Below are 21,224 nucleotides of genomic sequence, written 5' to 3'. Positions count from 1 at the left end.
AGATCGCATATAGATCTCTCCTCTTTCGTTTTCAAGTTCCAGTCTCTGGCTAAGTGGAACATACAAGTAAAGTGCGCCACCTTTACAAGGAAAGGGGAGATGCATTTTTCATTTGGTCAACACGGCAGCCTTTTGCATTACAAGACTAATTTATATTCTCTTATTCTACGCGAAGATTCTCGCTCTCCATTGTAGTGTGTGTTGTTTTGTGTGAGGCGCATTATAGACGGGCTATATAGGAAGGGAGAAGTCCTCCAGAATCATTCACCCTCTCACTTTTCTTTTCCTCCGAGAGGAGAAATTGGTGTTGGTCTTTGGGGTCCGGCAAGTGCCGAAATGTTTGGAGGGAGCAATGGCAATGTTTGTTGGGTGGTCGGATGGGTTTGGACCCACAATTGCTGGTGTGAGGATTGAATGCACGAGCCCAGAAAAAAACCCAAAAGATTGGCGTGCTCCAGTGTGTATAGTCTGTGTGTGTGTGTGTGTGTGTGTGTGAAAGCAACGCAAACGCGGGAGAGAGACCAAATTGCAAAAGGGAGGAGCGATGGATGAGCGCTTGCTTGGCACTGAGTGTGCTTTTCGGGGCTTTGAAAGGCGACTAGACAGTGGAATGGATTGCGATTTCCATCCCTCAAATGGATTGATGGAGCTAGAGAGTTGTGGAGGAGATTGGGATAGTTTTTCCTTTTTTTTCTCTTCTTTATCTTGTCTCTTGCATCACGCTGCTGTCACCTCTGCTTTTCCTGCCCTAATCTTGGGCCGTTGACGGCTGTGACGCCAAAGGTGACGGAGCCCACGCTACGAGCGGGCGATTGATTCGAATTGGATCCGGGATTGCCGTTGTCTGTCCTCTCCGGGCAGGCAACAACGCATTCTTGTGCCCCGCCGGGAAAAATGAATGCCGTGGTTTTTCCTTGGCCGAATTATTGCACTGCTTGGCTTGCTAAATCCCAACAAAAAAAAGAAAAGAAAAACGGAGATGCTTCCAGTCAGGAAACGCCTCAACCCTAAAGAAAATCCATCCGCCACCCGACCGTTTTTTGTCGCGCGCAAATAAATTCAAAGGTCAAGGAATATCCCCCGCACGGAGGGACGAGAGCATATTCCGTTAAAGACCAGAAGTAATTCATCACTAGGTTTTTTACCGGCAAGCAATAGTATAAGTGGTAGGCTTTCTCGTAGTCCCTTGCTGTGGCGTGGCGGAGACTCCTGTCGTGGTAAAACGGAAAATGTACCGTGGGCACTTGGAGGGTTACGTGCAATCAAGGGGAAGGAGTTTGCTCACACGCGAGCGGGCAAGCAAGATAGAGATCGGCGAGAGCGAGATTCCATTTGCGCCAGGGGAATCATCCCGCTTGTTGGGGTGGCATCAAACACGGAATCTAGCTTAGTCTGCTGTTGCTTAACGAGGGAACCAGGCGAAAACATGCACCGTGCAGTTAGAGCCAATCCCTTAAAAAAAAGAAACCGCGAAAAAAAAAAGGAAGTATTATTTTAAAAATGGAAGGATGGAACACTCACAATCTATACGCCACTGCTGCCCCCTGCCAGGCTTTTCCCTTTGGGCTTTTGTAGCTTGGAAGATTGGGAACAAAAGTAACACCAAGGTGTGCAATCCAAGAGAAAAATGTTACTTTGAAGCAACCCCTATTAGTATATTCGCTTGGGGATCGATCTTTGCTCCATCCCCATCGATCAATCCATGCCAAGAACTTAGAATTCACGAAGTATAACAAACCTGGAAAGGCGTGCCACCACGGTCATTGTGTTTGTGTGTGTTGGAGCGATGATCCTTCCTTCCAGATCCAAGCTGTTACTTAGAAGCAATCGTCCAGATCTCTCTTCCAAAGTCTCGCTAGGGTTTCTTTTCTACCCGCGTTTGCTCACCAAACTTCCATAAACCCCTCACGGCAAACAAACATGTTGGACCTGTGTTCTCCGCGCCGGATATTCCGCGGCCACTCGGCCGGGAATATTCGCCGGCCGGGGGACGTTTGACCCGCGCCCACGTCAGCGTCAGGGGAGCAATTACCCGGGGCCGGTAAACCCCGGTTGTCAAACGTTGTAACGAATCTACGGCTCGCATGCTGCCACAGTGGCGGGGATATTGATGACCCCGTGACTGCCGTCCATGTCAACGCCGCCTAGACGGCCGAGATCTGGCCAGCTCGGCGGGAATAAAAAAGTACATTCCGTATGGTGGATCCGACGGCGCCCGCTGGAGGGTGCCATCCAACGGCCACCAGCCGACGGCAAAAGAAATGGCTTGTGTGTATAGTGTTGGCTATGGTGCTTGTCCTATATCGGGGTTTGTTGTGTATTCTTGTTTCCTTCTTTTTTAGGGCGTGTGTCGAAATCCTTGAGAGTCTTTCCGTGTTGCGGAGCGATCATAGGAGCCAGATCGCATTTCTTGCAAGCGGCAGTGGATGATTCCCTTACTCCCTCCTTTTCTTCCTCTTTTTGGCCGATCTTGAGCTTTTTTTGCTCGCAAGACGCGATTTTCCTGCCCTTGCCCGGAGGAAAGGATCAAGATGAGCTCCGGATTCCCGCGACGTGCCTGGCAAGAGCGCCGTGGATCGAAAATCCGCCTGGAGTGTTCTTGATCAGGGCGGGAATCTTGTCGCGGCGCTAGTAGCATTCGTCTCGAGGACGCTCATCGCCAATGAGGACGAGAAGGGGGAACTATCCATCGCCGACGGACGGCATAATCTTTAGCATCAAGCCATACTCTCACAAGCGCCAGCGCCAGGGATCCTTCGACGCCGCCGAGCGGCCATGCAAGTTCTCGCGCGTCGCCGGATCCTCCAAGAAATCCACCGCTCCATGCGCCTTCGATTTTGTCCCAGACGATCTCCTTGTCGACATCGCCATGGCGCTCGTCTCCACCGCCTCGTCGCCGGCCGATCTCTTCAACATGATGCTCATGTGAGTCTCGATCTCTCGAAATATCGCTCCTCTCGCTCGATCTCTCTCGAAACATCGCTCCTCTCGCTCTCCCCGCTCGATCTCTTCCGAAATATCGCTCCTCGCTCTCGATCTTTCCCCGACTCATCGCGCGCTGTGTGTTCTTCCAGATGCCGGAGATTCTGCGCCGCCGCGACGCATCCACAGGTCTTGGCCAGAGTATCGCCTCAAGCATTCGCTGTCAAGGCTGGGAGCTGGTCCGCGGGATCGCATCGATTCCTCAAGCAATGCGCCGACGTCGGCAATGTGGAAGCGCTCTACACGCTGGGAATGGTGAGTGAAGAGTAGCAATCAGTGTGAGAGAGAGTAGAGATCTCTTCTTCGTTCCATGCTTGGTTTTGGTTCCATAGCATAGGTTCCATGCTTGGCTTTGGTTCCTTAGTCGTGGATTCGCTGTTCTTCCTTCTCATGATAAGTGGTCTTTTGATGGGCAGATTCGCTTCTACTGCTTGAACAACAGCAGCGGCGCCTCATTGATGGCCAAGGCGGCGGTGGCGTCGCACGCCGCGGCGCTCCACTCCCTGGCGGTGATCCACTTCAATGGTAGCGGCGGGCGGCGAAAGGACAAGAACCTCAAGGCCGGGGTGGCGCTGTGCATGCGAGCGGCGTCGCTGGGTCACGTCGACGCCATCCGCGAGCTCGGGCACTGCCTCCAGGACGGCTATGGAGTTGTGAAGAACGTACTCCAGGGGCGGCGGCTGCTGCTCGAGGCCAACGCACGGGAGGCGGCGGCGGCGGTGGCGGCGGCCTTCCCCAAGAACCTCATGGAGCTGGCGCTCAAGCGGACTTCTCGGACAGGCTGCGCCAGCTGCCCGCATCACAGGTTCTTCACGCTGCCGCCGTCGACCAAGGCGGACATCTTCCAAAAGGCGGTCTTGGACAGCGCTGGGATCGTCGCTGCTGCTAGTGGTGGTGGTGGTGGTGGTGGCGCTGGCGGCGGCGCCACCAATGCGAGTGCAGCAAATGCCGTGGAGCGGCACCCGGTGTTCAAGCTGCTCCAAAACGGTGGCTGCGCGCTGCTGAGCGACTTCGGCTGCAACGTGCCCCCGGCCAAGGTGCACGTCGCCAACAAGTTTCTGGTGGAGTGGTTTGCGCTGCACCCAACGTCGGCGGCGGGGCTGCGCCTGTGCTCGCATGCAAACTGCGGGCGGCCCGAGACGAGGCGGCACGAGTTCCGGCGCTGCTCGGCGTGCGGCCGTGTCAACTACTGTTCGCGGGCGTGCCAGGCATTGGACTGGAAGCTGCGGCACAAGTACGATTGCATCCCGGTGGCGGACTGGGAGAACCGGGAGGACAGGCAATTGGACGGGGAGGAGAACCAGCGCGGTGGCGACGAGGCGGAGGAGGAGGAAGACGAGGAAGATGGCGATGACGACGAGATGGAGATTGGTCGCCAGGATAATCAACAGCCAGGGGAGGTGAGTCACGCGTACGATCTAGGAGGTGAGGATCACAGGTGAGACGAGCGAGAGATAGAGATCGAGAGAGAGAGGTGGGTTTTTTGGTTCTTCCCATCTTCTTCCTCCTCTGTTAGCTCTCGAGGCACGCACGCACACAACAAACTCGACACACAGATTGGATCGCCATCGCCATCGTCGTCATCGTCATCGACAAGAAGAGACGATCGATGGGGGGAATTTTTTTTTGCTCTCCCTCACACATGGAAACCGGGAAGGCGAGAGTTTTGTGTGTGGATGGATCCGTTAGTTGGGACTCTCGCCAAAGCGGTTATAGAGAAGAGAGAGAGAGAGAAGAGCTCTCTCTTGTTAGTCCAAAAGGAGGAGGCTAGCTCACACAAGCTCACAAGTTTGTTCTTTTCTCTTTGTGGTGTGAAGAAAAACAGTTTTTTCTCGTGTCATGTGGCCCGGAGCATATTCGAGGGGATATCCTTCGATATGGTATATTCCATGGACGCGAATATGCCAGGGGATTCTCTCTTTAGTAGTCTGTAACGCTCGGGGTTCTCTTGTAGTACTTGTCCCGCAAGAGGTTGGTCACGTTGTTACGTTGGCAGCCTTCCTCGATCATCCGCCTGTCCACCTTCTTGGCGAGGTGGTACTTTTGGCTCCTGCAATAGGCATCAATGAGCGCGTTGTAAACGTAAACGTTGGGCTTTTGTCCCGCCTTACGAAAGTCCTGTAGTGTTGGGTGCGTGCGTGAGAAAAAGGAAAAGAAATGCGCAGGCAGGAGAATCAAAATCCGGTATAGAGCATGGAACCACGGGAGGAAGTACTTCGGTCATGCTGCGGAGATGACCCAGGAAAGAGAAAGAAAGGATGGATCTTGTGAAGGACGAAGGAGAGCTACAAGGAATGAAATGAATGAGATGAATGAAAAGAGAGCTACAAGGAAAGTAGAAGGAGATGGAGCTAATGAAAGGAGAGCTACAAGGAAAGAGATGGAGCTTACAAGGAATGGAAGAATGAAAGGAGATGACGCTTAGAAGGAATGAAAGAGTGAAAGGGAGCTACAAGGAGAAAAAGAATGGAAGAATGGAAGGAGAGCTAAAAGGAACTTAGAAGGAGACGGAGCTTACCCGATAAATGTTCCTGGCTTGCTGCCACATGAGCTCCTTCCCGCAGGCTCGGATGAGCGACGCCACGACGTGAGTGTTTGGAACGCACCGCCGCTGCTTCATGTGCTCGTAAAGCCTCAGCGCTACCTCGACCTGCTTGGCGTTCTCGCAAGCCACCAGCAGCGGACCAAACGTAACTTCGTTTGGAGCGATCCCGGTTTGCTCCATCTCCTGGACGAGCGAGAGCGCCGCTTCCCAGTTCTTCGACTTCTGGCAGGCGACCAGGATCACGTTGTAAACCTCCCTGTCCAGCTTCATCCCCGACGACTTCACGCTGTGGAAGAAGAGCATCGCTCGATCAAACTCCCTGGCCGCGATGAGGCCGTTTAGAACCGCATTGACGGTGTAGAAGTCGGGCGCCACCCCGGACGCCTTCATCCGCGGCAGCAAGTCGAGGACGATCTCCCACTTCCCTGCCTTGCCGAGCGCTCGCATCAAAACGTTGTACGTGACGATGGTCGGCTTGCAACCGGACTCTAGCATCTCCTTGAAGAAGGTGAGAGCGACGAGCCAGCGTCCTTGCGTCGCGCAGACGCAAACCAGGCCTCTGTAGATTCCATCCGTCGCCTTGAGGCCCTGTGAGTTCATTCGCGCGTAGGCGTCGAGAGCCAAGTCGGCCTGGTTCGTCTGGACGAAGGTGCTCACGAGCAGGCAGTAAGTTCCAACGTTCTCGACGCATCCTTCCTTTTGCATCCTCTCCCACGTCTGGAGAACTCTCTCCAGCTTGTGGCCTCGCCCGTAGGCCGCCAGCATCGTGTTGTACATGGCGACGTCGGGCTTGAGCGAGCCATGCACGACGAGCTCGCTAAACATCCTGTGAGCCGACTCCCAGCCTTGGACGTGAGACAGCGCTCGCATGACGGCCGTATAAGTGTAGAGCGTCGGGGCCACCCGGTCGTGCTTCATCCTCTCGAAGATGGCGATGGCGTCGGCCTCGTCGCCATCTTTCATAAGTCCGGTGATGAGAGAGTTGTAAGCGTTGGCGTGGATACCTCTCTTCCTGTCGCTCAGCCATTCCAGGACTTTGAAGGCTGTTCTTCGTCGGCCAGCTCTCGAGAGCTTGATGACCAGCCAGGATCCTGTGTCCTTGGTTATCGCTCGCCTAAAGCTTTCTAGAACTGGAGCAACGGGATCGTCAGCTCCCAGCCTGTGAAGAGCGTTGTGAAGCCGCAAGAAATCATACTTCCCTCCAGCAGAAGTAGCGTAGCGGCGATAAATGGCTCCTATCAACTTCTTCGTGTCATCTGTTTGATCCGATAAGCTAATTCTACTCGCAGCTATTTGCCCCCGATCTTCTTCACAAGGAGTGAGATTTTTATCTGCCACTACACTGCTTTCCTCTCCCACAACCACTGGATTTTGCGCTGGATTCTCATAGAAACCGCTAAACATCCACTGGAAGTTCCCGGCAATCGCATTTCCGGTCGATGCTACGTTCTTGGCGTCTGCTACATTGCTAGCACGACCTAATTTCCCCCCTCTCCCCGCGTCTATCACCGATCTAGAGATGAAAGGAATGGCGATACCTGGCAGCGCATTTTGACAGCTTCCAATCGCCCACATCAGCGGCAGCGCCCCCTCACATCGCTGGAGGGCGCAAAAGCAAAATCCCCGCACCACAAGAACCCTATCTATCCGTTAGCGTTTTTAGGGTTCCTGATTTTCAAACATCCGGAATATTCGCCGGCATCTATTCAAACCTCTCGGTAAGTCTTCGTTCTCCTTTTGCTTGCGAGCGACGCCACCATCGAAAGATTCAGGCGATTGCGAGCAACGCAAATCAAGTTTTTTTGTGGTGGATTGACTGGTGCTTTCGTGTAAGCTTCTCGCTCGTCATTGCGATTTCCAAAGAGAACGGAGGGCTTTGGGAAACTTGCGAGGACAATTCAAACAATTTGCCCCTGGATAGAGGAAGAAACTCCGGCCTTCACGCAACCTAGCCCTCTGTGATTGCTCGCATCGAGTGCGTTGGTAAAAAGGAAGGTGTGTGGAAGGAGGAAACCCCCAATTTCTACCTGTCTATCTATTTTCTGGGTGGAAGTCATAGGCATAGCCATTTGCCAAAAGATTTGTCAATGTTTGGTTGCATGATTTCGCGCCCTCCAACAATGATTTTGATCCGTGGCAACAATGTAGAGGTGGCAAACTAGAACAAGACTTCTTGCATGCTTTGGAAGCACGCCATTAAACTTCGCTACGAGGCAAATCTTGCGATTGAAAGATATGGAAAAGTTGGCGCCGTCGCAGACGCGCAAAGGGTCTTTGACGGGATCGCCAATCGCAACGAATACTCGTGGACGCTTCTCATGCAGGCTTATGTTCAGAGTGGGCATATTGGCGACGCGATGCGGGTGTTTGAGAAAATGCCGCAGGCTAATGTTGTTGCTTGGAACGGGATAATCGCGGCGTGCAATCGCAACTCTTGGTGCTCGGAGGCGAACGATCTGTTCTCTCAGATGCCGCAAAGGAATGACCTATCGTGGAATAGCATGGTTTTTGCTTATGCCTTCGATGGGCATTTGGATATTTCCATTGAAACTTTCAATAAGATGCCTTCTTGGACTGTTGTTTCTTGGAACTCGCTAATCGCAGGATTAGTACTAGCTTGGAGTTTTGATTACGCTAAGGCAGTTTTTGACGGCATGCCTGAGCGTACTATCGTTTCCTGGGACACTTTACTCTGGGCATATTCCCAGAACCGGCATATTTCCAACACGAAGATTCTTTTTGATCCAATGGCGCAGCATAGTCCCCTCTCGTTCGCAGGAATGGCAATCGCTTGCATCAACGGCGGAGATGCAGCTTCCGCAGATGGAATCTTGTCCGAAATATATCGCTTCTTAGATGCTCCTGCGGGAAACTCTGTCTTAGTAGCATATACCCATCGCTGGGATCTGGACCGAGCAAAATGCCTCTTTGACAGGATGGACGGCCGCGATGTGGCCTCCTGGACGGTGCTGATGCTGGCATATACCCAGTCTGGGCATCTGGAGCACGCAGAGAGAATGTTCGCCGGGATGCCCAAAAGAGATACGGTGGCTTGCAACATTCTTGTGATGGCCTACGCGGCTAATGGAGATTTCTCTCAAGCGATCAGAGTTTTCGAGGATATGAAAGTGAGAGACGCTGTCGCTTGGAACACGATGATCGCTGCTTGCGGCCACTGTGGCGAATCCAACAAGGCCGAGCTCTTCTTCCACAAAATGGCTCGCCACAACACCGTCTCTTGGAACTCGTTGATCGCGGCGTTTGGACAGTGCGGCCACGCTGAAAAATCCGCCGAGCTCTTCCGGAGAATTCCACTCCGCAACGATATGTCGTGGAGAGTCCTCGTTGCCGCGTATGCTCACAACGGGCACTTGTCCGAAGCGGTGGAGTCTCTCCGGGAGATGCTGCTTGATGGCTTGTTACCGGACGAGGCTACTTTCGTGGCCGTTGTCTCGACGTTGGGCCATGCTGGGCGCGTGCTGGATGCTCGGAGGTTGCTTGTCTCGATGGTGTTCGACTTTGGATTGGATTTGTATCTGGAGCACTACGTGTGCATGGTGGACGGGCTCGGGCGGTCCGGAAAAGTGAAAGAGGCCGAGGAACTCATCGCCAACATGCCCTTTCTTGATACTGACATCGTGTGGAAAGCGCTGCTTGCTGCTTGTCGGATTCACACTGACCAGGAGCGAGGAGCTCGTGTCGCACAGCAAGCACTGAGACTGGACAGTTCGGCGCCTGGAGTCTTGTCACAGCTGATTTTTTAAGTCTTAGTTTTCCCTGCAGGAACTATTTCAGCGTGTTTCACGAGAAATGAAAACTCACGTTCTTTCCCTGTGTGTGTTGTTTTGCCAACTGAGATTCACAATCTCGTGGGTCGTGTCAATGACTTCACAAGGACACTGATAAAGAAGAGGTTCCAGCGCTAGCGAGATCGGGCCCGTCTGCATGACCACTTGTCACTGCATTGCTCAAATACAACAAAAGAGTACCTTTTAAAAATCTGGATAACGAGTCTGCCACGGCTGTAGGCTTCTCAACATGTGGTATATGACCGCAGTCGCTGATAATCTCGAGCCGGGAATTGGGGAGATCCACGAGAAATTTCTGAAACGAAAAAAACACCAAAGGAAATAGAAAGTAAAAAGTAAGAAGATAGCGTACCTCGGCATTAAACGTTGGAACAATAGTATCCCGCTCCCCCCATATCAGCAGAGTTTCCTTGTCCACCTACAAACAACACAAACTGTATCAACTGCACTCGGTTTCGATGTAAATGCTGCGCGCACCTCACAACTACAAAGTCATTCGAGAGGCACCTGTGGTATTTGAGAGACGACGTTATAACCTCCACTAATCATGAAATCGACCAAAGCATCGGCCCATCCTGGCATAAGGCAGTGAAGTCTTCCCACCTGGCCGAGAATGAAGTGCTCCTTTTAGCCGTGAGAAAAACTTTGTACTACGTACCCGAATCAAGTCCATCAACGAGCTATAATTCAGGCCTTTGAAAATTAATAAGTTCGCATATGCACGGAGAGGCACACTCTTCAGAACAGCTGCCTGTTCATAAAAGTTGTCGCATAAGATAACTTTAAGGAAGTTGTTTTCTTACCCCTGCGTACAAAAGCGATCTTGGAGAAGTGGTGAGATTTCCCAATCCTTCTGCATAGCCTTGAGCATCAATCAACACCAGCTTAGACACCTGCAAACGAGAGTAAGTTTTTGCATATTTTTCGAGTGTATATAATGTACGCACCATCTCCGGATAAGTTGCAGCAAGCTCGATAGCAACCGCACCTCCCAGGCTCGGGCCAACGACTGTGGCTGGCCTTCGAATATGAGATCTCCAAAACTGAGGAATCAAGCTAGTTCTATATTAACTTTCAATTCGAGAAGCTTACGTCGTATAGATGCCTCGTCTTTGCTTTTGCACCGTATGACGAAATCTTTCTCTCTGGCAGAAAGAAGAAACTTTATCGAAAGTGAAAGAAAGAAAGGAGAAATCCAAAGTGGAAGAGAAAGTTACCCGACGAAGAAAATCCCCAGCCTAGAATATCCACAGCCCAAGGCTCAAGGCCAGCATCTTCAAGCAAGGGAAACGCCCGCCTCCATTCCAGGCAAGAGCTGATCAATCCCGAAAGTGTGAGCGCTAAATCACAAAAGAAATTTACGAGCTAGCTCAATCTTACCTGTCGAAGCCATGCAGGAGCAGCAGTGGACTTGCATTGGATCGAATCACTCCCGGCGTGACACAGCTCGTCAAGATTGGCGAGGCGCTCAGCTCCGTCTGTGAAACTAAAGATTTTCCTCGCGAATTTCCATAGCTTAGAGCGCCTTACCGTCACTGGCAGCCTCTTGATCCTCGACGCCATGATCCGCGCAGCTTGCTCCTTCAAATGCGAGGCCTCCGGGGGCAAGAACGAGGGAAATTTCACCCCCAAGTCAGCCATAGCCGCGTCTCTAGAACCCTAGAAATTTAAAAGCTCTGGAACGCCCCATCCAACCGTTGAAGCTTACTAGAAGGTGAAGCGAGCCGTCCGATGCTTTGTGTGGCCAACGTGACGATCAACGGGCTTGGACGTGCCACATCACGGCTCGAATATATAAACACCAGCAAGAGAGAATGTAGCGCTAGGGTTTTGTTTCAAACGTGAGTGCCACGGCTATGGCGGTGTCCAGATCGGGGGCTCTTGCTTCGTCCCCACCGCCCTTCGCAGGTGCAGATTTTCGATCTGTGGTAGATTCTCTTGCTGATTCGTGACCAGCAGAGCGATTCGAGGTTTTTAGGGCGTGGAAGTCGGTCTTAGAATGCTCGTCTAGGCCATTCCATGGCACGGACGTCGGTAGTCTTGCAGGACGATTCAGGGCAAGTGGTCGGGAGTCCCACATCCACGGCAACGCCTTCCCGATCTCGATGCATCACAGAGACTGTGAATGGATCTCACCATTTCACGATCCATGGCTATTCCCTGGCCAAAGGGATGGGCGTAGGGAAGTACATTGCGAGCGACACATTCACGGTTGGGGGCTACCAGTGGGCGATCTACTTCTATCCGGATGGGAAGAACACCGAGGACAACTCGCTCTACGTGTCGGTGTTCATAGCTCTGGCAAGTGAAGGGACGGATGTGAGGGCGCTGTTCGAGCTGACGCTTCTGGATCAAAGCGGCAAGAACAAGCATAAGATCCACAGCCACTTTGATCGTTCGCTGGAGAGTGGTCCTTACACACTGAAGTATCGAGGCAGTATGTGGTAAGTTTTTTTTTTCTTCTTCCTTGAGTTGCATAGGACTAAAAAATGTTTTGGCTTTGCAGGGGTTACAAGCGCTTCTTCAGACGGGCCGTGCTCGAGACGTCCGATTTTCTGAAAGACGACAGTCTTTCAATCACCTGCACGGTCGGCGTCGTAGTTTCCTCCATGCAAGCCTTGAAGCAACACTCTTTGTTAGTTCCGGAATCCGATATTGGCCAACATTTCCTTTCTTTGTTGGAAAGTGGTGAAGGAACGGACGTTAACTTTAACGTAAAAGGGGAGGCATTCAGTGCTCACAAGTTGTTACTGGCTGCGAGATCCCCAGTGTTCAAAGCGCAGCTGTTTGGACCCATGAAGGACGAGAATGGTGACGTGATCGAAATCGACGACATGGAACCACCTGTCTTCAAGGTAAAGAGCTTCTTTTATACACACTAACTGTTTCTCATGCAACTTTTCGTCCTCTTTGTTTGATAGGCCATGCTACACTTTATATATAAAGACAGTCTGCCCGATACCAACGAGATGACAGGATCTTCGTCACAGTCGACCGCGACGATGATGGCTCAGCATTTACTCGCAGCGGCAGATAGGTTTTGCCTGGATCGTTTAAGACTTTTGTGCGAGTCCAGGCTCTGTGAACAGATCACTGTTGACACAGTGGCGACTACGCTTGCGTTGGCAGACCAACACCATGCATCTCAGCTCAAAAATGTCTGCCTCAAGTTCGCTGCTTCCAACCTTGCAGGTCTGGCGCCTCAGTTAAGCTTTGCAATGTGTAGCGTGTTGTCTAACTCGGGAGGCTGGTTTGTTTTGTTTTTTGACAGTGGTGATGCAGTCTGATGGTTTTGAGTACCTGCGTGAGAGCTGCCCGTCATTACAATCCGAGCTCCTCAAGACGGTCGCGGGAGTAGAAGAAGAAGCCAAGGCTGGAACAAAGAACAGGACCGTCTGGACGCACGTCGCAGATGGTGGCGACGGATTGGGAAGGCGCGTGCGGCAAAAGATCTGACGCTACCCACCGGCGGCGTCAGTGAAGATGTTTCAAGGCTCTCTTTAGTGATGGAAGCTCGCCCAAGACCTGTCTACGAGAAAACCTCCGGTCAGTACACATTGAGTTTCCATTTTGTGAGATTTCAATGTGCTGATCACTAGGACAAAGGTTGCTGTGTCGTTGTATGATACAGATTTATAAAGGGTCTCCCTTGATGCAATTCTCCAAAGCGTACCAAGAGCCGCTCGACGATACTGTGGTGTGGCTGGAAAGGAAGAAGTGGGTCGACTCTGCGGTTTACTCGGATCTCCTCAGGAAGTGTGGAAGCTCGAGATCACTGACGCTTGGGATACGTGTTGATGCACATATCATCCAGTGTGGACGTGATCGAGAGACTTACATCGGGAACTATCTCATCGAGATGTATGGGAAGTGTGGCAAGGTTGACGAGGCACGCAGGGTGTTTGAGGCCATCCTCGACCGCAACGTTTTCTCCTGGAACTTGATGATCGCGGCGTATGCCCGGCATGGGCATAGCAGGGACGCCTGGGAGGTGTTCCGGAGGATAGACTTGGAGGGTGTGAAGCCGAGCAGGGTCACCTTCTTGGGTGTGCTGGATTCGTGTAGTGGTGCCAGGGGCCTGGCAGCGGGACTGGAGATCCATGCCAGGATGGTGGAGGGGGGATTTGAGTCGGACGTGGTGGCTTGCACTGCTCTATTGAATATGTACGGGAGGTGTTCGGGGGATGCAAGAGCTGCTCGAGCGGTTTTTGATGGTATGGAGGTCCGGGACTTGGTTTCGTGGAATGCCATCGTGGTTGTCTACTCTCAGAAGGCACAGTGTGAGGAGGCAGTGAAACTCTACCGGCAGATGCTGCTCCAAGGTGTGCAGCCCGACGAGTTTGTGTTCAGCAGTGTCATCTTCGCATGCTCGGATCCGAAACTGGCCGCTGAGGGGTCGAGCGTTCATCGAAATGTGATGGAAAGTGGACTCGAGTCTCACGTCGTCGTCGGTAACGCACTGCTTCACATGTATGGGAAGCATGGGAACTTCGGGGCTGCAAGGCGGGTTTTTGACAGGATAGAGAACAGGGACGTCATATCTTGGACTGCGATGATCGTTGCTTATTCCCATTCTGGTCAGGGTCGGGCCGCCTTGGAGGTTTTGGAGATCATGCGAGCGCAGAGAGTGAAGCTGGACAGAGTTGGATACACAAGCGTCATTGATACGTGCACGAGCCTTGGAGCTCTGGAAGAAGGCAGGCGTATTCACTCGCAAATCGCGAAGCAGGGATTGGAAACCGACGTTGCGGTGGGAAGTGCGTTGGTGAACATGTATGGGAAGTGTGGTGACTTGGAAGATGCGAGAGCTGTGTTTGCGGGAATCGAAGGGAAGGATAGGTGCGCTTGGACGTCGATGCTTGGGGCGTATGCGCAACATGGTGACGGAGACAGAGCGTTCCAAGTCTTTCAAACCATGGACTTGGAAGGAGAGAAGTCCGATCCTATCACTCTGATATCGGTGCTTAGCGTTTGCTCCGACAAGTCCTCGGCCTTGTCACAAGGAAAGGCAATTCACTCGAGCATCTCCGGCAGCGGGCTCGAACTGGACGGCCTCGTAGCTACTGCTCTCATCGATATGTATGCGACATGTGGGAGCTTGCGAACTGCTCGAGACTTCTTCGACGCTATCCAGGCCAAAGGCGACGTAGTGCTGTGGAGTGCTATAATCTCCGGCTACTCACAGCATGGAGACTGGGAAGAGAGCACAACACTCTTCCGGCTGATGCAGCTAGAAGGACTGGAGCCGGACAACAGGACGATCACAAGCGTCTTATCAGCATTTAGCCACGGTGGTCTCGTCGATCAAGCGACCGAGTGGTTTGGAACAATGGTGGAAGCTTGCGACATGAAGCCAGCAATCGACCACTATATGTGCCTGATCGATCTGCTGGGAAGAGCTGGATGTTTGGAGGCCGCGGAGCTCGTGATGAAGAGAATGCCTTGTAAGGCTGATACGGTGGCTTGGACGACGTTACTTGGCTCGTGTACCACTCACGGAGATGTTCACAGAGGTGCTCGAGCAGCCGGACAGATGCGAGATGACTCTGGAGCTTATGTTTCACTGCGAAACATCTGCATCGAGCAGAGCCAAGCGAGAAGAAGCTAGCAGGATTCCTCGCCACGTTTTGGGATCTCTGGTCGGTCAAGAGTTCGTCATCGTCTCGGAGATCCTGATGGAGCCTACAGGCGCTCAAGACAGTGGTGAAGGTGACGCATTTTGAGGAGAAGGGCTTCCAGCTTCCCAGTTCTTGCGAGAAGATCGATCACGCACGCACATATCCAGCTCCTGCATCACTCCATGATCTTGCTCCATCCCAGCGAGGATCTTGGCTCTACCAGGCAGACGAGTGAGCCTTGATCATACTCGTCCACATCTCCCCGCAAGCTACTTAGCCCCGTCTCTACGATTGGATCCGGGGTCTGGACTGGTGGATTGCTCGTCCCTGGGAGAGCGAGCAGCAGGAATCCAGAGCGCTGGCCACCGCAGCGCTGTCCAAGCCAATATCTTCCAAGTTGAGGCTGTGGAAGAGATGAGGCTCCATGGACTAGAAGTCTTCCAGGCCGCCATGCTTGCCGTAGACGTGGAGGACGTTGTGGATGGCTTCGTCGGGCTGGACGCGGCTGGAGTGGAACAGACCATAGAGCTCTCGAGTCTCTGGCAACTCTGGAAAGCGGTGGCGAAGTTAAAGACGTCGTGCTTGAAGCCGTGGAGCTGCTGCGCGAAGAGATGGAGATGCCCGGCTCGGCTGCGAGCATGAGGTTCCAGGAGAAGAGGCTGGCATTGGTTGGGAGGAAAGTGTTGGGATTGGCCTCGGCGGCGATGAGCGAGTGCTTATTTGGATGTCCTCACCAGTGGGAGAAGAATCACTCACTTATGGTACTTCCTCCATTTGTGCTCCTGGAATCTATAAACTTTTTCTACAGTGGTGAGGGTCATGAGCTGAAATTCAGATGTGCTTCTGGAACTGGACGTCCGTTCTTTCTCTGCTGGAGTGATATACAAAATCCTACGCCTCAAACAGTCAGCCATGAAGCAACTCAAGAAAACTCATGGTTCGATCTTCTAAAGCTTGCTAACACGTCCAAGTTGCCGGTACATATACTATTAGTCTAGCACTTCGATTGAGATGCCTTGATGAAGTCTCTAGCTACTCAGGATATGAATAATACTGTTAAACTGCCTGGCTATTTAAAATTTAAGACCAACTATCACCATTCAGATATGGGAGAAAGCTCTTCAGTTCTTTGCACCATCCTCTGAAATTTGCCGACTAGCGGTCAATCCTGGCGTCACCACTGTCATTGAGCGTTCTGTTACTTCCTGGATCGAGGAGAGAGATGGAGACCTTATGCTTCGAGCGCCAGAGTGTGATCACATCAACGGGGAAGTCGTCAATTGCCATAGCTTTGTGTTGGTAACTTTGAAGCTCGTTTTGAACGATTTATCTGATTGATTTTATTATCTTGCCTATAGAAGAGCCGCTCTCCCGTGTTGCGTAGGATGCTGGACGAAGTTCCTCCACAAGATGGTGTTTTCTTGGGCAAAGGGTGTATCTCCCACTTCGTGAACTTCCTTTACAGGGGCCGTTTCGTGGACTCGCATAAGCTCGCACTCGGGCAGCTTGAAATGCTCTTGCACGCTGGTATGTTTGTGCGATATTAAGGTATGTGGCTCCAAGGTTTGTTGCTCCAAAGTGTTGTTCACATTGCAGCTACTTGTGGGAGATTCTATTCATGGCAGCTGCAGTGGAAGCGATTCTAAGAATGAAGTCTAGTGAACGAGAAAGCAAAACTAGTCAAGCATCTCAAGACAATTGCTTGCATCAAGCCTTGCGCATAATACTTGAGGCAGTCCACAATGAGCATGGTTGTAAAATGCTTCGCCAGTTATGATGAAAGTGCAGCTGGTTCAAACCCCATCATGCAGGCACCTTAGGTCAAGAAACTGCTCGTTAAGATTATATTCATTAATACACTCTAGAATTTGCAAAATATATATCATATCTGTAAGAGACAATCAAGAGACGTCCTTGGTGGTGAATCCCCCCGATGGATTGAAGCTCATCTTCACCAATCACAACAAGCTCGTCCGTGGCTCCTGGCCCAGCTCCATCAGGAAGCTCGTCGGGGAGCGATCGCTCTTCTTCATGGAGAGGTCTTCCGAATGTTTTAAAAGTATTCTAGCATATTCGATCTTAGTGAAGACAAATATTTCCTTCAATTGACAATGATTTAAGGGTTCCATGTTTTCCGTGAAGGATCGCTCGCGTTTCACGGATGTGGCTGTCTTCTCGAAAGATAAAGACACATCCTGCCGCGCTCACAAGCTCGTGCTCGTGGACCGCTCTCCACAGATTGCAGCGCATCTCACTGATGATACTTTCTCCATTCAACTCGAGGTGCCCGCCACTGTGCTCCAGCAATTTCTAGATTTTTTCTACACTGGTAAGTGTCGCGTTTACTTGTTACTGACGAGCATCATCTATTGAAATTCAGAGAAACTCGTGGAACTGGACGTGCATTCTCTGTTAGCTATATTCTCCGCTGGAGTGATATACAAAATCCCAGGCCTCCAACAGGCAGCAGTGAACCAACTCAAGGGAACTCATGGCTTGAACTGGCTCGATCTTCTAAAGCTTGCTAACGCGTCCAAGCTGAAGGTACATATGCTAAACAAAACTAGCACTTTGATTGATCCATCCATGATCAGGCCTTGATGAACGAGATTACTTTTCGAGCTGCTCGGGAGATGAACCATAACGTTGCACTGCCTGGCTATTCAAAGTTTAAGACCGACTACCCACTGCTAACAATTCGGATGTGGGAGAAATCTCTTGAGTTTTTTACACAGCCCTCCATGGATTATTGCCGATCACCTGCGCCACCTGGCGTCGCCGTCGCCACGGACGTTGTTACTTCCTGGATCGAGAAGAAAGATGGAGACCTTATGCTTCAGGCCACCGCACAGCCACCAGATTGTGATCACATCGACGGGGAAGTCGTCAATTGCCATAGCTTTGTGCTGGTAACAACTTTGAAGCTCGTTTTATCTGATTGATTCCATTGTTTTGCCTTGCAGAAGAGCCGCTCTCCCGTGTTGCGGAGGATGCTGGACGAAGTTCCTCCAAAAGATGGCGTTTTCTACATTGCTATGGGCAAAGGGATAATCTCTCACTTTGTGAACTTTCTTTACACGGGCCGTTTCGTGGACTCACACAAGTTCGCACTCGAGAAGCTGGAAAGGCTCTTGCACGTTGGTAAGTGTCGTGGCTCCAGGGTTTCTTGCGCCAACTTCTTGTTTCCAATGCAGCTGCTCTGTGGGAGATTCCATTCATGACAGCTGCAGTGGAAACGATTCTATGCGCAAGGCTCAATGCAAGCAATTGCTTTGAGATGCTTGACTATCCCCTTTCAGAGGTTTGCTTTGCTTTCTCGTTCACTTCACTTCATCCTTATTTCTGGTGGCAGTCCACAATGGCCACGGTTTTAAATCGCTGCGCCAGGACCATCAACCATTATGGCTTTTTGCAAAGTGAGAAATACGTGCAGCTGGTTCAAAGTCAACCGCAAAATCTCCTCCGAGTGTACGAAACGTTCAGCAGCCCGAAGCACTAGAATAGAATTTTCAGCAATTTATAGATTTTTTCTACATTGGTACGTGTTGGTTTTCTTGTTACTGACGAGATCGTCTACTGAAATTCAGAAAAACTCGTGGAACTCGACGTCCATTCTTTGATACCTTACTAATGTACCAAGTCCCACGCCTCGAACGGTCAGCCATGAAGAAAGCCTTTCAGTCTTTGGCAACACCAGCCATTGATTATGAGGGACCACTACGGGTCATTCCTCCGCCACCCCCGCCCACCCTCCTGGATATACTTCAGGCGGAATGTGTTGGGAAGTCGTCAATTGCCATAGTTTTGTGTTGGTAACAAATTCGAATCTCGTTTGAAGGACTCATCTGATCGATTCTAGTGTCTTGCCTTATATAAGAGCCGCTCTTCCGTGTTACGGAGGATGCTGGACGAAGTTCCTTCAAAAGATGGCGTTTTCTACATTGCTCTGGGCAAAGCGATAATCTCCCACTTTGTGAACTTTCTTTACATGGGCCGTTTCATGGACTCTGATAAGCTCTCAATCGAGCAGCTTGAAATGCTTTTGCACGCTCGTGCCTCCAAGGTTTTTGCACCAATTTGTTGTTTATGCTCTGTGGGAGATTCCATTCATGGCAGCTGCAGTGGAAGCGATTCTATGCGCAAGGCTCGATGCAAGAAATTGCTTTGAAATGCTTGATTATCCCCTAGGTTTGTTTTGCTTTCTTCACTTCACTTGTAACTTGAGGCAGGCCACGGTTTTAAATCGTTGCGCTAGGAGCATCAATTTGCAAAGTGAGCAATACAGCTAGTTCAAACCCATCCCAAAAAACTCATCCGAGTGTATGAAACGTTCACGAGGTCAAGAAATGGTGGCCTGCGCCTTTCACCTCGTCAACTTTTTATATTTAAGTTATAGTTCTTCTATAGTGTATGTAGAAAATCTAAGATGTATGTACAATGTAGTTTTCTTAAACATTGTAGTTTTCTTCGCAACAAAGGTCTAGGCCTAGGCCGGTGTACAAGTTTGACGTTTTGGGTGGTGGCTCTTTTTCTCCTGCTTGTGCAGCTCAATCACTGACAAGTAGTCGACAGTGAGCACCACTCGCGGCGGAGTAAAACCGGCGGCCTTGGCGAGCGCCTCCAGATCTTGCAGGCTTCGCTCCTTGCCTCCCGGGCAGCAGGATAGCATCAGCAAATCCATGGCCAATACGTGACGAGATCCCAAGTCGTATTCCACGCCGCTGGGCAGCACGGCATCCACGATGACGAGCTTGCCATGGCTGGCCAGCGATTTGTGACAGTTCCCAAGGATCTTAAGGCAGTCGTCGTCGCTCCAGTCGTGAAGAACCAGCTAAAAGAAAGAAAAGCTCGCAGGCTGACTAAAGCGAAAGAGCAAGGAAGTCGTTCTTACTTTGATCAAGAACGTATCTCCTTGTGGGATCTCGTCAAACATGTCCCCGGCGACGTGCTTCACACCTATAGGTAGAACACACAAACTTTCCTTCTTAGGCCAAAGAGGATAAAATCTCCCCAAAAGTTCTAAGATCGCGGAGGATAGTTCCTAGCATAGCGAGATATTCTACCAGGCAAAGGAAGAACGAGATCAAGGGAACTTACCAGCGAGCTCTGGAGCTCGGGCTATAACGTGGGGAAGATCGAAGTTAATCGCGTGCTGGATGCTGGGATGCGCGGCCAGAATGTCGCGCAGCGCGACGCCGACACCCCCGCCGACGTCCACGATCGTGCCGGCACTGGCGAATCCCCGGTACTCGTCCAGGATCGCGGGCAGGAAGATCATCGAGTGATCGCACATTGCCGACGTGAAGAGGCGATCCAGCCGATCGCTGCGCGACGCGAGCTGGAAGAAATGCTCGCCGCCGTGCGCGAGCGAGAATGGACTGGTCTGCCCGCCGCTCAGCACGGCATCGGCCAAGAACTGCCACGGCCGCATCAAGATCTCGTCGTGGTTGAGGGAGATCCACGGCGCCAGTGACGCGCCACGATCGTCCTTGAGGAGGAAGCGGCAGAGATTGGTGAGGCCGTAGCGCCGGATGGCCGCCGGGGCAGGATCATCGCGCTCGACGTCCTCGCGAAATATCCCCCTGCTCGCAAGAACCCTTAGAATGCGATTCAAGACAATGCCGCCCAACGCCGGGCTCTGGCATCCGGGGATCCTCGCCACGATCTCCGCCGCCGAGAGCATCGCGTCGCATCCCGCGCTGGCAATGATCTGGAACACGTCCAGCCGGATCGCGGCAGTGAGCGCCATGGGGACGTTGCACAGCAGCCCCAGCTCCATGATTCGCTGCCGATCCTCGTCGTGGATAGTCCGTGGCGCCGGCCAGATCGAATCGCGCGAGGCCATTGGCATGGAGAGAGTCTGAGGGAGGAGGAGAAGAAGTGGGTTTTCTTCTAGCAGAGAAGGAGGCAAGTAGCATCGATTCTTCTTCACCGTCGCTATCATCTGACCCAGAGGCGGGCTGTGTGAAAACTCCACATGGATTGGCTTGGAGCTGGCACTTTTTACTTAAAAAATGGTGAGTATTGTTTTAAAATATAAAAATACAATCTAAATAATCATTTATCTTTGTCTTTTATATTAATCTTACCACCATTTTGCTTCTTTTTATTACTCGCAATTATCATCTAAAGGATGGACTGTTATGAGCTATTTGCTGCAGGACTAATCTGTTTTTTGGAGCTTAGTATCAATATTTACTATTGGATCTTTATTAACTTGGATATCTAGTATATTTGTAAGTTTATTATTTAGATTAAGTTTGTGTTTAA

The 21,224-nt window shown here is 51.4% G+C and overlaps 6 protein-coding genes across 10 annotated transcripts; 3 read left to right on the top strand and 3 right to left on the bottom strand.

Annotated features, from left to right (window-relative positions):
* Positions 1-2,341: 2,341 nt before the first annotated feature.
* LOC9641609 (F-box protein At1g67340) lies at positions 2,342-4,817 on the top strand. The gene is made up of 3 exons (XM_024676042.1): positions 2,342-2,925; positions 3,075-3,237; positions 3,399-4,817. The coding sequence occupies exons 1-3, from the start codon at positions 2,663-2,665 to the stop codon at positions 4,422-4,424; spliced, it is 1,452 nt and encodes a 483-aa protein (XP_024531810.1). The 5' UTR covers positions 2,342-2,662; the 3' UTR covers positions 4,425-4,817.
* On the bottom strand, positions 4,762-7,183 carry LOC9642326 (pentatricopeptide repeat-containing protein At3g29290). 2 transcript variants are annotated; one of them, XM_024676040.1, is made up of 2 exons: positions 5,501-7,183; positions 4,762-5,100 (listed from the first exon to the last, which is right to left on the bottom strand). In XM_024676040.1, exons 1-2 carry the CDS (start codon positions 7,100-7,102, stop codon positions 4,903-4,905), a joined length of 1,800 nt encoding a protein of 599 aa, XP_024531808.1. In that variant the 5' UTR covers positions 7,103-7,183; the 3' UTR covers positions 4,762-4,902. The 2 variants fall into 2 exon arrangements, with proteins under 2 accessions (XP_024531808.1, XP_024531809.1); XM_024676041.1 differs by having other exon boundaries at positions 4,839-5,032.
* A 521-nt stretch (positions 7,184-7,704) lies between these two features.
* On the top strand, positions 7,705-9,291 carry LOC9641608 (pentatricopeptide repeat-containing protein At4g02750). Its single transcript, XM_002971176.2, has one exon. The coding sequence runs from the start codon at positions 7,705-7,707 to the stop codon at positions 9,289-9,291; it is 1,587 nt and encodes a 528-aa protein (XP_002971222.2).
* Positions 9,292-9,353: 62 nt separating this feature from the next.
* Positions 9,354-10,998, bottom strand: LOC9642325 (uncharacterized hydrolase YugF). 3 transcript variants are annotated; one of them, XM_024675935.1, is made up of 11 exons: positions 10,867-10,998; positions 10,717-10,814; positions 10,554-10,651; positions 10,429-10,481; positions 10,284-10,379; positions 10,140-10,229; positions 9,995-10,087; positions 9,844-9,939; positions 9,689-9,754; positions 9,517-9,631; positions 9,354-9,468 (listed from the first exon to the last, which is right to left on the bottom strand). In XM_024675935.1, exons 1-11 carry the CDS (start codon positions 10,975-10,977, stop codon positions 9,416-9,418), a joined length of 969 nt encoding a protein of 322 aa, XP_024531703.1. In that variant the 5' UTR covers positions 10,978-10,998; the 3' UTR covers positions 9,354-9,415. The 3 variants fall into 3 exon arrangements, with proteins under 3 accessions (XP_024531703.1, XP_024531702.1, XP_024531704.1); XM_024675934.1 differs by having other exon boundaries at positions 9,517-9,754; XM_024675936.1 differs by lacking the exon at positions 9,354-9,468 and having other exon boundaries at positions 9,518-9,631; positions 9,689-9,779.
* A 148-nt stretch (positions 10,999-11,146) lies between these two features.
* On the top strand, positions 11,147-16,300 carry LOC9642324 (BTB/POZ and MATH domain-containing protein 4). 2 transcript variants are annotated; one of them, XM_002971175.2, is made up of 4 exons: positions 11,147-11,780; positions 11,843-12,191; positions 12,258-12,528; positions 12,608-12,994. In XM_002971175.2, the coding sequence occupies exons 1-4, from the start codon at positions 11,356-11,358 to the stop codon at positions 12,790-12,792; spliced, it is 1,230 nt and encodes a 409-aa protein (XP_002971221.1). In that variant the 5' UTR covers positions 11,147-11,355; the 3' UTR covers positions 12,793-12,994. The 2 variants fall into 2 exon arrangements, with proteins under 2 accessions (XP_002971221.1, XP_024531700.1); XM_024675932.1 differs by lacking the exon at positions 11,147-11,780 and having other exon boundaries at positions 12,095-12,191; positions 12,608-16,300.
* Positions 16,301-19,408: 3,108 nt separating this feature from the next.
* LOC9642323 (caffeic acid 3-O-methyltransferase) lies at positions 19,409-20,908 on the bottom strand. Its single transcript, XM_002970965.2, has 3 exons — positions 20,052-20,908; positions 19,846-19,910; positions 19,409-19,785 (listed from the first exon to the last, which is right to left on the bottom strand). The coding sequence occupies exons 1-3, from the start codon at positions 20,896-20,898 to the stop codon at positions 19,441-19,443; spliced, it is 1,257 nt and encodes a 418-aa protein (XP_002971011.2). The 5' UTR covers positions 20,899-20,908; the 3' UTR covers positions 19,409-19,440.
* Between the last annotated feature and the right edge of the window lie 316 nt (positions 20,909-21,224).

This window comes from Selaginella moellendorffii, unplaced genomic scaffold (genome assembly GCF_000143415.4).
Source record: "Selaginella moellendorffii unplaced genomic scaffold, v1.0 SELMOscaffold_16, whole genome shotgun sequence".
In the NCBI taxonomy this organism is placed as follows: domain Eukaryota; kingdom Viridiplantae; phylum Streptophyta; class Lycopodiopsida; order Selaginellales; family Selaginellaceae; genus Selaginella; species Selaginella moellendorffii.
This window is presented reverse-complemented; position numbering and strand designations above follow the sequence as displayed.